Genomic DNA, 16,454 nt, shown 5'->3' with positions numbered 1-16,454 from the left:
TGTTAAGGTATAAAGCATGGAATGAGAAAAGGAGAAAAGAAAATGTATAAAGCATAGAGCTTATTTAAACTTCATCATTCGATAAAGCGATGATGACATGCTTTTTGGTTATAAGTTAGGTATTAAACAGTTACATATAAAAAATCTATAATAGTTTATTGTTGACTGCTAAAGTTCTTTGAAACTAAAATGAAAAATTTGGTGGAGGTTTCAACTTTCAATTTTGTACCAATTTTTACTAATTCTTTTCAAGGTTCAAGTTNTTTTTTTTTTTTTTTTTTTTTCTGAAAGATGTAGTTAAGTTTTAAGTAAACTAGGTTTTGAATCCACTTTATTTGATATATTTTGACAAAAATTATATATGATTGATTACGGTAATAGAATATTATCTCATAAAAAAATTAAAATTATTACTAAGGACAAAATTAAATTTCAGATACACAATTTTTTAAAATATAAAAATCAGTTGTGTTATAAAATAAAATCTGATAAAAAATCATAAATTTAACTTGATGTCTAGGCGAGGCAAATCAAACTGATGACCTCACATATCCTAAATCATTTTCTTTGACAACCAGAAAAACGAAACAATTTTATAATCATGAATTTAACTCGTTTTCATATTTAATTGATCGCTACCACCTATGTTTTCGTGTTTTTTATTCAATGTTTTCTTATTTTTCATATTCTTTCTTGTCATTTTCATTGTCAAATTTTGTATTGTCATCGTAACTTTTACCGTTTGATTCTTCGTTATACTCTTTTTCTTCTTCTTCCTCGTCAACTTCTTCACATTCTTCCACTGAAAAACCCTTTTTTAGACTACCACACAACTTGTTAACCCATCAAACTCCAAGAACAAAATCATTTCTTTTCTCATAAAATTTGTGAAATTCACGATTACCAGCATAGTCAACACATGCACCCAATTATTGACAATTTTATCCATATACTTATTTGGTTTTAGATCCACGCGTTTAGAAACTTCTCAAACCAAAATTCTTACTTGGTTTATAATATTTTAAATACATAATAAAATATACTAATAATTATTTATTTAATATGAATCATATGATATATAGAAATATGAGTACACTATAAGAACATATTAATTATAAATAAATAATATCAATTATATTATATCATCAAATAATATCAACCGTATCATATTATCAACTAACTGTAATCGTATATAACAGTAACCGCTTGAACCGTAACCGTATTTAAACGTAACCATTTAACCATTTGTTAAACGGTTCTGGTTAAGGTTATAAAAATTTCTAACCATAACCGATTGTTATTAAACCTTAACCGTGACAATCGTAACTCTGGTCATGCCTATGTATAGCTAATAAAGCATGTGTGTTTGTCGTCCATCTTTCTTCTTTAAACCTCAAAATTTGACTCAAATAACAAATTAAGGTCTTGCGATGTCAATCCTTTTTCCTTAGACTCAAAAATAAAAAATCAATGAAAGAATATCAACTCATCTCTAAAATCATACACAAAAATATGTTTTACAGCTCATAAGAAATAAAAAGCACAAATGTAAATAAATAAGATAATTTATGTTTTGCATCAATATTTACAATATTTTAAACTTTTAAAAGCTTTCTAAATATAAAATTTGAACCTTTTAAAATTTTTCAATATTTATAATATTTAAACTTTTAAAATTTAAAACTTATAATATTTAAAAAAAAATAAAAGCTAAGAACTTTTAAAAGTTTCAATATTTATAATATTTAAACTTTTAAATTTTTTAAATATTATAATATTTTTTTGAAACTGTTTAAAATTTTAATTTGATCAAATAAAAAACCATATCAAACCAAATAAAACTTTTGAACTTGGATGCATGATAAATCAAGCTTTCCTGCTCATTCGTTGTTGGAAGCATATTAATCTTATTTATACTGGTTCTGAACCATTGTCTAAATAATTTCTAGCCAATGTGAGATATTGTGCTTAGTTCTTTGATTTCCATAAATTTAAAATTTTTTTTTTTCTAAAAAATTCTGTAAATTTAAAAAATGTTAATGAATGACATGTCAAATCATGATGTTGTTTAAAATAACTCTTAATATAGAAAATCTTGAAAATTGTATAAAATGTTAATAAGTGATATGTCAAATTTCTATTGGTTGTTTAAAATCCTATATGGACGGTCTTAAGAGCTTATAGCTCCTACTTTTTATTAGTATAGATAAGTAGTAAAACAAAAGTAATTAATGAAACTGTGGTGGCGTACATGTGATGTGGAGTTGCTTGGTGGATTATCTTTGTCACTTGAGTCTTCTCAATGGACACACACACTCAATTAAAAATACACAACAATAAAAAAGTACTTCAAATTTGGATAAAGAAAACAAAAAATTTGATCTATTATTTTAAGAGCAATCTTGTCTTGTTCCCTTGAAATATACCAATATTAAGTAGCATTAAAAGCCTATGTATACATATTTTAATACAACTAAGATTTAACCCGCGGTACATCGTAGGACAATATTTTTAATTTTAAAAATTTAAAATTTATATTGTATTTATTTGTTATTTTATTGTTGTTTTATTAATTTTAAAAATATAAAATTTTACAGGTATTTGATATAAATATTCAAAGTATATGATTTTTGTGGTGTTTACAAGGTTTTAACCCGTGTTGTATATGTATAGTATAGTAATACATTTATCTCCTGATACACATCTAAAAATGTTTTTAAAAAGAACAATTCCACTTAACTCCCTATATGGGATTAATGGCAACCCGTCTCACCAAAATCAAAATAAGTTTTTGCGTAAAAAAAATAATCAAAATAAGTTTTTTTTATCAAGTTTAATTATGTTAATTTTTTTACCAAATTAGCATATTTTTATAGTTTATAATTTTTCCATGTCAATATATATAGTTTATGATAATTAATAGAATTTTATTTTTTTTGGTAATTCCTCAAAAAATAAAAAATAAACCAAATTATATGGGGGTTTTCAACATATTTGATGTGACATTTTATAATGGATTTTTGGTTTAGGAAATTTATTAATGTTAATATAATTATGGATATTGTAAACTTTTGTTATGGAAAATCTGTTGTATATCATTTAAATTTAAGAGATTCTAGCATCCATAAAAATAGTTTTTGAGATTTATTGAGTAAAACTTTAATGGCTAAAGTTAGTTTTGGAAAAATCAGAATGTATCGATGTTGTTAAGATTTTATGGCAATAAATGTAACAAATGTTGGTCAATGTAAGAAATGTTAGTATTTGAGTTTTTCTACAATGTTATTTATGAAATTGTTTTAGGGGTTAATGTTGTAAAAAAAAATTTAATAAATAAAACTTAAAGAGCATAAATCAAAATATACTTCAAAAATATTAATAAAGATGATTAAAACACATACAGCTCATGCGTATCCACAATGATTCGGTCAAAAAGATAATTAAAAATGTGTCTTCTTCATCATCAACCAATGCCATTACGGGTCTCTAGGCTATAGTAATTACTAATTAGTAATACCAAAGTCAAAAAGATTTAATTGCTCATTTTTTGTTTTCATCTGCTTTCTTGAATCTGAAAGATAAAGTTCGACGTAGTAAACTAAACACTTATCTTTTGATTTATGGGTACTCTATCGTAAACCTAAAAATCACTTTACAAGACTGACCCGTTAATTAGAAATTGAATATACATTGACTGTAACTGATATATTAAAAAACCTTCCTGCAAACCGTGAATCTGCAAGAGAAGAAACATTAAAAAGGTCAAATCTTTTAATAAAATTGGCATTAAACAAAAGAATCAGTTGCTATAAGAAAATCAGTCTATTTAAAAAGCTAGATTTTATGCACATCATTGTCTAAAAAAACAAAAAATACAAATTGATTTTTTTTTCGAATCTATTATTAATAAAAATCCAAGAAAATTATGTTCTTTATCAGAAAAGAAAGAAAAAAATTATCGTAGTAACAACAAAATAGAAAACAAGTGTACCCACCAACTCAATTCCAAATTCTTGAAACATTTTTTTTTAGAATTCACTGTCTTCTTGTGTGTCTCAAAAACAGAGCTTTTGTTCTCTGTCTTTTTTGCTTTTTTGAATCTTCTTCCTCGTTTCACTTAACTCTCTCTCTCTCTCTCTCCCTCTCTCATCATTTTTTTCAATCTACCAGTGTCTACCACCACCTTGAGAACTGCCGCCTTTTCTTGGAAAAAATCCACCTTTCTTAGGTTTTGGGATCTCATGAATGTCCATCACCTGTATAGTCCTTTGCTTTTTAGCTGCATTCAAAATCATACACACCATTCAGGAAACGATCCAATCAAGTTAAAAATGTTTGAAACTAAAACAGAAGGAAGTTTTAAAAAACCATTCTCGGCGTGTCTGTAGTTTTGTTGTAGCCTTTTCCGTGCTGTGTCGAAATCAACTTCTTTATGCTCTTTGTCCCTCTGCAATAACCAAAAACCAAATTGATCACACCTGACATAGTATAAGAGTCTTTCTAACATTTGATATTAGGATCTTGTTTGGCAATGTACCTGCATGTTCTGTTGAGAAGGAGATGGGCGAGAAGGTTTAGCTGGAGAAGGAGATTCTCTCCTAGGTGGAGGAGCAGCAGCAACAGGTCTTGGTTTTCTCTCTGGCTCGGTAATGTTACTGTTCCTGCTTGAACCCGAAGATCCATCTGTCGAAAACAGGAAAAGGAATAAGCGTTACGGATTACAAATGGTGAAATGATCAAAATCTTATAGTCATTGTTTTAATAACTTACTCTGAGGAACCGGTGAATATCCGAAATCAGGTACCTGCCACAAAAGAAAACGATAACAATTGATGAAGCTCAATGACTAAAACAAAAGTCTAGAAGCGTCTCGGACTTTACCTGTTGGCGATTACTGTTATGGAGAGCTTTCTGCACGGGTGAGTCCTCATCGGCTACAATGAACAGATTTGATTGTTCTGAGATTGATAAGAATGATGCTTGTTCTGAGAGATTCAGAGTTTATTATATTATCTCTTTACCTATCAAACTCGGAGGTTCAAGATCACCAGGCTGGTTAAATTTGACCCATTCGTCAACTGTTTCCTTCCATTTTCTGCAGAGACAAGAAGTAAAGAGTTGAATTTAGAAATCAAGATAGGTTGAATAAGAGTGAGCAGTAAAGTTTCTGTCTTCTGAATTCTGATCTTAACTTGACAAGCTGTTTAGCTAATCTCCGAACATTGTTCGATGGATGCTTCCGAACTCGATTCACATGCCTCCCAATATCAGTTTCCTAACGTGACCATTTAAAATTTCAAAAAACTATCAAAACAAATTGAAGAATCAATCAAAGAGTGTCCTCATCGTGTTTAGATTCAAGCTATTAGTACTACCTGAAGAGCTTGGAATGTTATGTCCATGTCTTCCAGGTTCTGAAGCAACTCAACCAAAGAATCTTCAGACTGAAACCAAACCACAAACAAAAACAAATTCAGTCTTCAGATTTCCAAAATCAAGATCCAAAGGTGAAAGAACATTATTAGCAAACCAGATCAGGATCTTCAAGTCTCTCCTTGATATCAAGAATACTCTTCTGCTCATCATCAAACAAACCAGCAAACGGATCGAAATCATCATCGTCTTCACCATTAACAGATTTCTCTCTTACTTCTTCTTCCTCTGCTGCTGCTGCTACTGCTACTGCTTCTCCTTCTTCTTCTTCTTCTTCTTCCTCCTCCGTCTCCTCATGAATCCTCCCATTAACCCTACCAACCGCCGCTTCTGCAACGCTTCCGCCGCCACCGAAATCGCAGTTTCTACACTTATTGGCCATGGAAGTCGCGTAGAGACGCTCGACGATGTTATCTCTCCGTCGCTTCAACTCTTGACCGTAGTCAAGGGACGCAACGAGAATCGCCGTATCTATAAATGTCCAAACATCAACACCTGCGTTATCCATAACCGATCGGAAATCATCCAAATCCATTACCGCCGGCGACGAACCTTTTCAAGTTTTTGGTTACTTCTAATAAAAGAAATCACAAAACAGAGCAAATCGAATTGGTAATTTACAGAACCAGATCTAAAAGATGAATTCGATTCATCATCGGAATCGTGAAGAAGAACCAAATACAAAGTTTATAGGATTCTCAAATATGTTTAAAAGATAAAACAAATTAAAAAAAAAAACGTAAGAATCAGATTGGTAAATCCAGATTGACAAAAAAAAAGGAAGACACTTTCGAGCTTTTTGATGAAGCTTTTACTGTTACGAGGAAGAGAGAAGAAGAAGAAAGGAAAAAAACAGAAACAGAGGTCTTCTTCTCACATAAGATCAAATAAGGAAATGGCAAATTAAAGAAGAAAAAAAAAAAAAAAGGAAGAAGAAAAGGAATATTCCAAATTTGAGGCTTTAGAACTTGGTTTGGGGGGTTATTGCTTTTTCTTTCATTCTTCTACAAGTTTTTTTTCTATTTTTTTTGGGTCTGTTAAATATTATTTATTCAGACAGAACCAATGACAAGTAAAATGAAAATTTAAGACAAAAAATAAAAAGAAAAAACAGAAAATGGGATTTGCTTTATTGATGAGATGAGGGGAGGGATGCTCTCTTCTTGTCACAGAGCAAAGCAAAGCAAGTTGGTTTGTTGTGGTTGGGGAGATGAATAGCTAGAGAGATGTTAGACAGAGAGATGTGAGTGTTTTTTTTTCAATAATGGCGTTTACTTTTTTTAGTTTCTTTTTTAATTGGAGAGAAAACATTTACATGTTTCGACATTTTCGTTAATGGGCCTATTAATTTTGGGTCCATAAGAAATTAATTAGTACTCTACCCCATGACTTCGAAAACAAATCTGTGCAGCCGCAAGCCTCCCCTTCGGAAACCGTTGTATATCCTCTATGCAATTCCGTGAATTCTTGACTTGCCTTCGTCCTCACACTAAAAGAGTAGACTATGTCATCGTTCAAAAACACTTTCACTGGCTCCATATATAATCCAAAGGCGATGTATATTCTGGTCGTCCATGTCACAACACACAGACAGAAGAAACCAATGTTGGAAGACGCTAAAACCTTGGGAATATAGGCGCCCAAATGGATAGAGGCTAGCGCAGTCTTGGCGTTTTATCGTGAGGTAAACGATACTCTGATCGTGAGGAACTTCAAATTCAACGAGTTTGGTAATTTTGTATTTGTAGCTCTTTCGTTCGATAAATCGGTGATCAGTCTCTAGAGCAAAACAAAGCAAAGCAAATTGGTTTGTTGTGGTTGGGAAGATGAACAACTAGAGAGATATGTTAAAAGAGAGAAGTGAGTGTTTTTTTTTTTCAATAATGGCGTTTGCTTTTTTTAGTTTCTTTTTTAATTGGAGAGAAAAATGAAAATTAATAAGCAATAACCTAAGTTTTACACAAATGTTTTATATTAACAAGACAGTTTATGTGCAGTGTAGTGTAGTGGCTAAAATGTTTTTATTTTATTTTATAAATGAATAACTTTTTATGGTCTAGATAAATAGAAAAGATAGTCATAAGAGTAAATGTTTTAAATTTGTTGTTGTGATAAAAAACTGGTTTTGAAACCGCGATTTTAAGTTTATGACAAACTTTTCTCATAATTTTTCCTATTTCTATATTTCAAATATGACTCTCTCACAAGCCAACAAGTATTATTTTTGTTTGTTTGAAATATGCGCATATATAGTTCAAGTTTCAAGATGTTTAATTGGTTACAACAAGGGATTATACTCACGATTAAAGTAAAATACTATTACCGTTTAAACATTTTAAGTGGAGTATAATTTAATCACACCCCATAAATGTTTGGGGATCAGTATAGTTGTTTCCACTATTAAGTATTAACCCATTTTTATTAGTATAAATATAAGTTTAATAGTTTCATAATTAATTTATAAATATAATGGGCCTAAAACTACATTATCTATATATACATTTTTAAAGATATTTAGCAAATAAATTATGGAGTTGGAACTTATTTACAGTCATGTCATTAACATTAATTTTAATTATTTTTTATTTTAAATAATATCAAATTTGGAATATAACTTACGAAAATTTTCTCCTATTCAAATTTCCAAAAGTATCGGACACCCATTAACATTGAATATTTTATATTTAATTAATTCATTCTCTAAAAAATTGTTGATAATAACTTATTTTCATTTGTTTAAAAGCCAAGTGATTAAACTGTTGATAATATCTTTAATTTTAAAAAACATTTAGGACCCGAACTGACACAAATTGTTAAAAAAGATTACTTTTTCACCGAAGTGTTTTTCAGTAGCTAATATATTAATATATAGATTTTTGATCTATACTAATAAGAAACAAATGATATAAATCAAACTTTACAAGAAAAACACTCCACCATTTTAATTGACTAGCACAACTATAAATACAAAAGTGTTAAATGATACAGAGATAAAATAACCAAAATTACAAAGTCAAATTACAGTATACTCATATAATTAGAAAAATAAAGTATATTATGTAAGTCCATTATCTCTACATTGTAAATGAAAAAAAAAATCACAAAAAATAGATTTGTTTACTAAATTAAATTTAATGAATAATAAGAATATCCTAATTTGTATATAATAAACCACTACATCTAGACAATGGAAATTATACACTATATAATGTATTGATGTAAAACTATAGTAGATTAAAAATATAAAATATATTATATACATAAATAGTTAATATAATAAAGAAATTTTATATTGCATTTCTGAACAAAAAATATAGTTCAACTGGTGAATATCTACAAAAAAACTACACATTGACAAAAAGCCCATTAACCAACAAAAATAATAAAAAGACTCGAACGAACAATTTTTTGTAAACAATTCTTCAACAAAAAAAAAAAAAAAAAATGTGTTTGTAAACAACAAAAAAGAAAAAAAAAAAAAAACCCTAAAATAAATGAGACTGTTCTCTTCTTTCTCTTTCCCTTGTTAAATCAAGCTTTTGGCCTCCGCTTCAATTTTGGATCAACTCGTAACGGTCGCAGTGTCTAACCCTGGGCGACTCATAGTCCACATAATCTTCGTGTTTCTCCGGGAGGTGGTTCCTTTTTGCAAATGGTATTCTACGATTGTGCCTTTGTTTTACTTTGGGTTCTTCTTGTTAATTCTATAGCACTGACTCCTATATTTAAAGATTTCGAAATACAGATATGATTATAATTGTGGTTGTATCTTTATACCTGCTTTGTGGTTCTTCGTCAAGGATGAATTTAGAGATGCTATATTGCAACGAGCTCCAATTGAAAGCTTTGCCCTCAAGACTGTTCAAGAGTTTATACAACCTCAGGTAAGCTCTTTGTAATCCCCAGCTACCATAGTTTTCAATTCCTATTTGTAGATCGCTAAATCTGTGTTACTTGATCTTACTCCATTGTCTTTTTATCTTATATGATCTCTGAGCAGAAACAAACAAAGTTGGCTCAAGATGAAAACCAAATGCTTGAAAACATGCTCCGGACATTACTGCAGGAGCTAGTGGTCTGTTGGTTTCTCCACTTGTATGCATATGCTTGTTGATTTAGTTTCTGTGTGGATTTATCTTTGTGTGTTTGGGGTTTCAGGCTGCTGCTGCGCAATCAGGAGATGATCAGATTATGCAGTATGGTCAGTTGATTGATGATGATGAAGATGATCAAAATATACATGGCCAGATTCCTCATCTTCTAGGTTTGCAATTTATTTCAAAGCAGTCTGATTTGCATAGTTCGTTTATATAGGTGCAAGTGTGTGCCCATAAAACATCTTATTCTCTTGTAGTCTATTGTGTCTATTGCTTACTTTCTCGTGCTTGATTGTTGTTGTTGACTACTTTTGTCCAACCTCTGGCTCTCACCATCTTTTTTTTTTAATTGGTTTTGTTAGATGTTGTGCTTTATCTTTGTGAGAAAGAGCATGTTGAAGGTGGCATGATATTCCAGCTGTTGGAGGATTTGACGGAAATGTCTACTATGAAAAACTGTAAAGATGTTTTTGGTTATATTGAAAGCAAACAAGATATATTGGGCAAGGTATGTCTTTGATGAGATGGAAATTTTCCTCTGTGTATATGAGTATCTTGTATTTTTGACTTGGATGTTGCAATTATCTGCAGCAAGAGCTTTTTGCGCGCGGAAAACTTGTAATGTTGAGGACTTGTAACCAACTTCTCCGGCGACTCTCAAAGGTTTGTTATCTGCCACCAACTTCTACTTCCCTTTGTCAAACATATCATATAACTGCTTTTGCAGCTATAACACATCCACTCGTTGTTAATTCTTTTTCTGCTTTCACAATCTGGCAAACAGGCCAATGACGTGGTATTCTGTGGAAGAATCCTCATGTTCTTGGCTCACTTTTTTCCTTTATCTGAGCGATCAGGTAAGAATGGTGTCTCATAATTTATTGTATATATGATCCTTTTGTATGTGAATTGTTAGAAGTTGTGTAACGTTTATTTACTTGAGTTATTCTTACAGCCGTGAACATAAAAGGCGTTTTTAATACATCTAACGAAACCAAATATGAAAAAGATCCTCCAAATGGCAAGTAATTTTTTTTTACTATTGCTTTCTGGTCCTTATATCCATTACACTATTGTAAAACGTTTTACTTATTTTGTCTATGTCATTGCTTCTCAGGCATTTCTGTAGATTTCAACTTCTATAAAACATTTTGGAGTTTACAGGTGCGTATTAGTTAAAGGAACTTTGTAGGGAACTCTGCTGCTCCTTTATCATCAGGGTTGTCTTATAGAAGTAAAGAACTTGTGTTTGCTTATCGTACATAATCATTACTGGAGATAGCATCTCAGTTTTCCTTTTGTTTAGTTAGTTTATTGAGGTACTGATTGAGAATTATGTTATATTTCCAGGAGTATTTCTGTAATCCCGCTTCTCTTACTTCTGCATCTACCAAGTGGCAGAAATTTTCATCTAGTTTGGCGGTACGTGATCTATGGTTTTTGGCTATAAGCTTTACATGGTCTCTTACATATGTATATGCATAGTATAGAGAAGTCATGCCGGCGATAGTGGGAAATTTTCTTAGACCTCATATCTTGAACTGCCTGTGTAGGTTGTATTAAACACCTTTGACGCACAACCACTAAGCGAAGAAGAGGGAGAGGCTAATAGTTTGGAGGAAGATGCAGCAACTTTTAATATAAAGTACTTAACTAGTAGTAAATTAATGGGTTTAGAGGTAAGTATGATGTGGATGCTCACAAGCACATGCACATATTCTATATCTCTTTGTGTAGGAATGTATGTAACACGTTGACATACAAACTTCTGAACGTAGCAGTTTACACACTTTTTTTTTTCCTGTGGTCACAGGTAAAGGATTCGAGTTTCCGACGACATATTCTTCTCCAGTGCCTCATACTGTTTGATTATCTGAGGGTAAATCTCTCAAGAATTGCACGTTGAATTACTCTCTCTGGTATCTTGGTATAACTGACTCCTTGTTTTCTATTAGGCACCAGGGAAGAACGACAAAGATCTGCCATCTGAAACCATGGTTAGTGTTTTGCTTGTTCAATGGGAAAATGTCCTCTTGCTTTGCTTCAAAGGTTGACAAACCTGGCTTATATCTGAGTATTTGGGGGTTTATGCATACTCACTCAAAAGTATGGTTTATCTTTTCGGCCTAAAAGGAAGAGCTTAAGTCATGTGAGGATCGCGTAAAGAAATTGCTTGAGATCACTCCGCCTAAAGGAAAAGAATTCCTCCGTGCAGTTGAGCATATATTGGAGCGCGAAAAGAATTGGGTATGTGTGCTGCTTTCTCTCTTACTTGCTGCATGATTTCTCTGGCGTGAAGCCAAGGGTTGTTAAGTGTTTCTACAATATATACAATAACAGGTCTGGTGGAAACGTGATGGATGCCCACCATTTGAAAAGCAACCGATAGAAGAGAAATCACCGAATGCAGGGCAAAAGAAACGGTATGGGAAAACACCATTACACTTTGCTTTTATTAATGTAATCACATGCCTTGGTGGGTGTCTGCCATTAGACCATTAGCATACATTAGGTGCAACAAATTTATAGCGTTTCCCCGTGGTGATCTCTAAGTCAATTGCCCCTTGAAGAGATAAGCAACTAAGAAATCTAAAATGAAGAGTATTAAGGCTCCATATGTGTTACATTTTGCTTTTTACAGGAGGCAAAGATGGAGAATGGGGAATAAAGAACTCTCCCAACTTTGGAGATGGGCAGATCAAAATCCGGTATGTGTTATATTTCTTGCATCTCTGTTTGTTGATCTTGATGCCACATGCTATTCCACTCTCTTTCTCGACCGATTCTGTCTCTACAATGATTTTATCTCTGATGGCATGACCGATCAACATATTATGTCTCTACAGAATGCTTTGACTGATTCTCAACGTGTCCGAACCCCTGCCATTGCAGACTACTGGAAACCATTAGCAGAAGATGTGAGCTAACGTATTGCTTTATTATTCACAAACAACATTTCAAAAGTAATTAATATGTCTAATTAGTCCACCTGGTGTTTTACTAAAAATTTCAGATGGACCCGTCAGCTGGCATCGAAGATGAGTACCATCATAAAAACAACAGAGTAAGTTACTTGCTTTGCCTTACAACTTTATTTATAAGATGCTTTATTGAATCAGTCTCATGGCAGATTATTTTTACTGTTTTGATAGGTTTACTGCTGGAAAGGTCTACGGTTTGCAGCTCGGCAAGACCTGGAAGGATTTTCGAGGGTAAAACGTGCTTCAAATTCAATTTCTCAGTGCTCTATATGATTGATTTTAAACTTTTGTCTTTGTTTTCCTACAGTTTACTGATTTTGGAATCGAAGGAGTTGTCCCTGTTGAACTATTGCCACCTGAGGTCCGCTCCAAATATCAAGCTAAACCGAACGAAAAAGCAAAACGAGCGAAGAAAGAAGAAACCAAAGGTGGATCTCAGGAAACAGAGGGAAACCAGATTGGTGTTTCTAATAGTGAAGCTGAAGCTGAAGCTGAAGGAGGAAGAGGCGAAGCAGAGGCGATGGAAAGTGATGCTATTGCAGACACTCCTACACCTGAGGAACAACAAAGACACGGTGGTTCTGACACAGACAACGGTCAAGAGGCTGGTCAAATCGAAGACGCAGAGTCAGAAGAAGCTGGTTTGATGGACGCTGATCTTAATCATCCTCCTATGCCTGTCTCGTGAGTAAAATTTCAGTTTTTTCAACCCTTTCTTCAGTGGTGAATCCTTTGGATATGATGTCACAATGTATTGATGTTTATCAAACTGTGAGCAAAGTATTATTCTAAATATGTTTTGTATGAGTGCGATCATAAAGCTTACAACATGTTTTTATTGTTTTTCATTTCGTTTAATAAAAAAGACTATTGATATATCGGAGTTGATCGAAAATTTATAATATACTTCATATGTTTGCTTTGGGTTGGTAATGCAGCTCGTTTGATGTGTGTATACTACTAAACTGTACAAGTGTGTAATCCTAGCGATCAGAATCTTCTCATCTATTAATCATGTTTACTAAGATACTGGATTAGACAAGATATTAGAAAAAGTAGTTTTTATCACTCATACATTAAGAGATTTTACGTAATTTATCGTCTAGTGTAACACTTGATACATATTCACAGCTAATAAACATTGGACTCAATCGCAATCGAGTAGTAAGTACACACTTATAATCAAACAAGAAAATCAATTACTAAAGGGACTTAAAGCTAGAAGTGTCACTATACGCTATCAACTCAAACTTTATGTTTTGCCATCAATTTTTTAGTATATAAATGAGTGGTTTTTAGACATGTCACGATAAACACCACCGATCTTCATACAATAATAAGTTCATCATCTCACTGAGTTCATTTGCTCATTCGGTTTCTACCATACCTACATATTTCGCCATCTAATCTATATATAGTTATATTTCGTCTCACGTAGTAATTATGATATACTCTTTTGCTTCCGTCTCCGATCCTCTATGGACTATCAAACTTTCGCAATTGCTTTTGTATGCCTTTTAAAGCTTTTTGTAACCCTTTTAAAGTTTATTGTAACCCTTGTTATGTTTGAAGAACTTGTAAACTCTGTTCTAGAGGCTTTATTTGAATGAAAAAACGAGGCTGTTTGACAAAAAAAAAAAAAAATCTACATATAGTGCTCCACACCCGTTGGCAAATGATTCGATTGGTCATGAATTACCGAATATTATCATTGAAACATACATTAGTCATAATAATATATCAAATAATACGTGAAGAATATATCAGTTCACGTTAGGGAATCGATTGAATCTGATTTGGTAATATTACTACGTACCTCCAAATCTCCAATCATTGATTGAAAAAAAGATAATAGTATATTACTATTGTTTAGTAGTTGTCAATGCCAAAACAAATCACCCTTATCAATTTACCCCGAACACTATTGAAGTGGTTGCTGCACTGTCATCAGGTAAGATCACCTTTGTCTTTATAAGTCGTTGCACTGTTACGACAAAAAAAAAAAAATGTCGACTCATAATGAAACTAAAAAAAATACATGTGGCACCGACGCTTGCTAATTTGCTTAAAAGAGCATGTGGCCCAAGCATTTGGAAAAAGAAACAGTGCACATATTAGCTTTCTATTCATAGATATATAAACACACTTATTAGCTAATATTAGCCTAACACTATATTTTTCATACATACAAAAGATATGAAGCCACAACTTTATTGGTACATGACTGAAAAAAACTTTCTTTAAAAAAATAAAATATAGAATTGTCGGCAAATGTACACATATGAATTCATATATATGATGTGATCTGAAATTCTCAATAATTTGAACATTTTTTTCCTATTGAACATAGATATTTGGGGGGGGTCAATAATACATTAAATTAGATAAGCAAACAGGAGAAAAAACAAATGGGACATAAAATGGTGGGCGAAGCCAAATTTAATTCCTTATAGTGTATCTATATATATATATATATATATATCTAGGCAAGAGTTAGTGAATAGAAGAAGAATTAGAAAATTGAATTCTGTATGCAAAGGGGCAAGGGAATGAAACATGCGCCAACATATACTCATTATAACTTAGGTGTATAGTAGTAGGTAAATACATTAATATTTTTTTAAAAACACAGTTAGAAGTAAAAAAAAAAACAATGTAGTCAACAAACATCCCTCTAAGCTTAAATTCTTGTACGTGAATTTATATACATTGGCCATGTTTAAGGCTTGTAAATTAGTCATGAAACAGAAGACAGAAGAACAAACAACAACACAGGGAAACAAATGTAACGAGAGAGCGAGAGAGAGCGAGAGAGAGAGAGGGGGTGGTGGTGCTCCAATGTTTACCCAATTTATAATTTTCTTTCGTCCTTTTCCGATGAAGAAAGACTCAATGAGTCAACAAAATTATTCATTTTTTTCCTTACGTCAATTTATATATAATACTAGTAGTATGTTTTTTTTACTTAATTCTACGTTCTTTGTAGTATTAATTTTAATTTATATCAAAGCATTTTAGGAGAAATAAATCAATACCCAACTGTTAAAAAAGGACAAATAGGAATGGTGGAGGACAGAGAGTGAGTGAGTGAGTGAGTGAGAGAGAGAGAGAAAGCGCCACGCGACACACTTTTACTGGGTCCCACACTTTTTCTTACATTTTTTATTTATTTATTACAGTATAAAAAAGCTTTCTTTCTACTATTACTTTGGGGTTTTTGGGTAAGTTTTATACTTCAATTTTAATCTCTATAGCTTCCGTCTCTGTATCTCTCTCTCTCCGTCTTCTTCATTACGCGTCTTCTACTACATTTGCCCCCCCCCCTCTCTCTCTTTATTTATCAGCAGCTCACCTTTCACTATCTCTTGATTTCTCTTTCTTTCTTTATATATTGTGAACTTCTGTGTGTGCGTACATTTGGAGATTCAGAAAAGAGAGTTTTTTTTTTCTCTCTCTCTCTCTTTCTTTCACTCAAGTTTCTTCCATTGCTTACCTTCTATTAGAACAGAAAAAAACAAAACTTGAGAAGTTCCCTCATTCTACAAATTCGTTCTGAAAAGGCAAAGCTTGTTTTGGGTTAATTGCATGTTTTTATGGGAGTTGTAACGACTAGATCTCTCTCTCTTGTCCCGTCTTTTGGGTTTAGTTGAATTCTCTCTCTGTAACTGTTTTGTCGGCTCAATTATGAATACTGGTGGTCGGCTCATCGCTGGTTCTCATAACCGGAATGAGTTCGTCTTGATTAATGCTGACGAGAGTGCCAGAGTAAGTTACACTCTCTAGTCTCTTACTAATACCCTCCATTTCATTCATAAAGCTTACTCCTTTTTTTCTTCTCTGCTTTTTGATTTGTTTTAAACCCCATTGTTCTGTGTTATAAAGGTTTTGCCTTTTTCCTTCTTCTGGATCTGGGTTTTTTTTTACATCTCACCCCCCCCCCCCC

General features: G+C 32.3%; 2 protein-coding genes and 1 pseudogene across 2 annotated transcripts; 2 read left to right on the top strand and 1 right to left on the bottom strand.

Moving 5' to 3' along the window:
• On the bottom strand, window positions 3,914-6,696 carry LOC104708130 (probable mediator of RNA polymerase II transcription subunit 26c). Its single transcript, XM_010424631.1, has 9 exons — window positions 5,531-6,696; window positions 5,376-5,444; window positions 5,193-5,275; window positions 5,022-5,095; window positions 4,882-4,934; window positions 4,771-4,804; window positions 4,538-4,683; window positions 4,369-4,447; window positions 3,914-4,279 (listed from the first exon to the last, which is right to left on the bottom strand). The coding sequence occupies exons 1-9, from the start codon at window positions 5,966-5,968 to the stop codon at window positions 4,164-4,166; spliced, it is 1,092 nt and encodes a 363-aa protein (XP_010422933.1). The 5' UTR covers window positions 5,969-6,696; the 3' UTR covers window positions 3,914-4,163.
• On the top strand, window positions 8,925-13,389 carry LOC104708129 (THO complex subunit 1-like). The gene is made up of 20 exons (XM_010424629.2): window positions 8,925-9,088; window positions 9,165-9,317; window positions 9,434-9,508; window positions 9,592-9,697; window positions 9,893-10,038; window positions 10,122-10,193; window positions 10,315-10,387; window positions 10,486-10,551; window positions 10,648-10,694; window positions 10,881-10,952; window positions 11,084-11,209; window positions 11,344-11,409; window positions 11,486-11,527; window positions 11,664-11,777; window positions 11,871-11,953; window positions 12,172-12,238; window positions 12,377-12,448; window positions 12,544-12,594; window positions 12,683-12,742; window positions 12,819-13,389. The coding sequence occupies exons 1-20, from the start codon at window positions 9,086-9,088 to the stop codon at window positions 13,197-13,199; spliced, it is 1,875 nt and encodes a 624-aa protein (XP_010422931.1). The 5' UTR covers window positions 8,925-9,085; the 3' UTR covers window positions 13,200-13,389.
• LOC104708128 overlaps window positions 15,769-16,454 on the top strand; it is a 9,218-nt pseudogene continuing 8,532 nt past the window's right edge.

The sequence above is a fragment of the Camelina sativa genome, chromosome 8 (assembly GCF_000633955.1).
Source record: "Camelina sativa cultivar DH55 chromosome 8, Cs, whole genome shotgun sequence".
NCBI classification, from domain to species: domain Eukaryota; kingdom Viridiplantae; phylum Streptophyta; class Magnoliopsida; order Brassicales; family Brassicaceae; genus Camelina; species Camelina sativa.
Note: the sequence above shows the minus strand (reverse complement) of the source record. Positions and strands in the feature narration are given on the sequence as shown.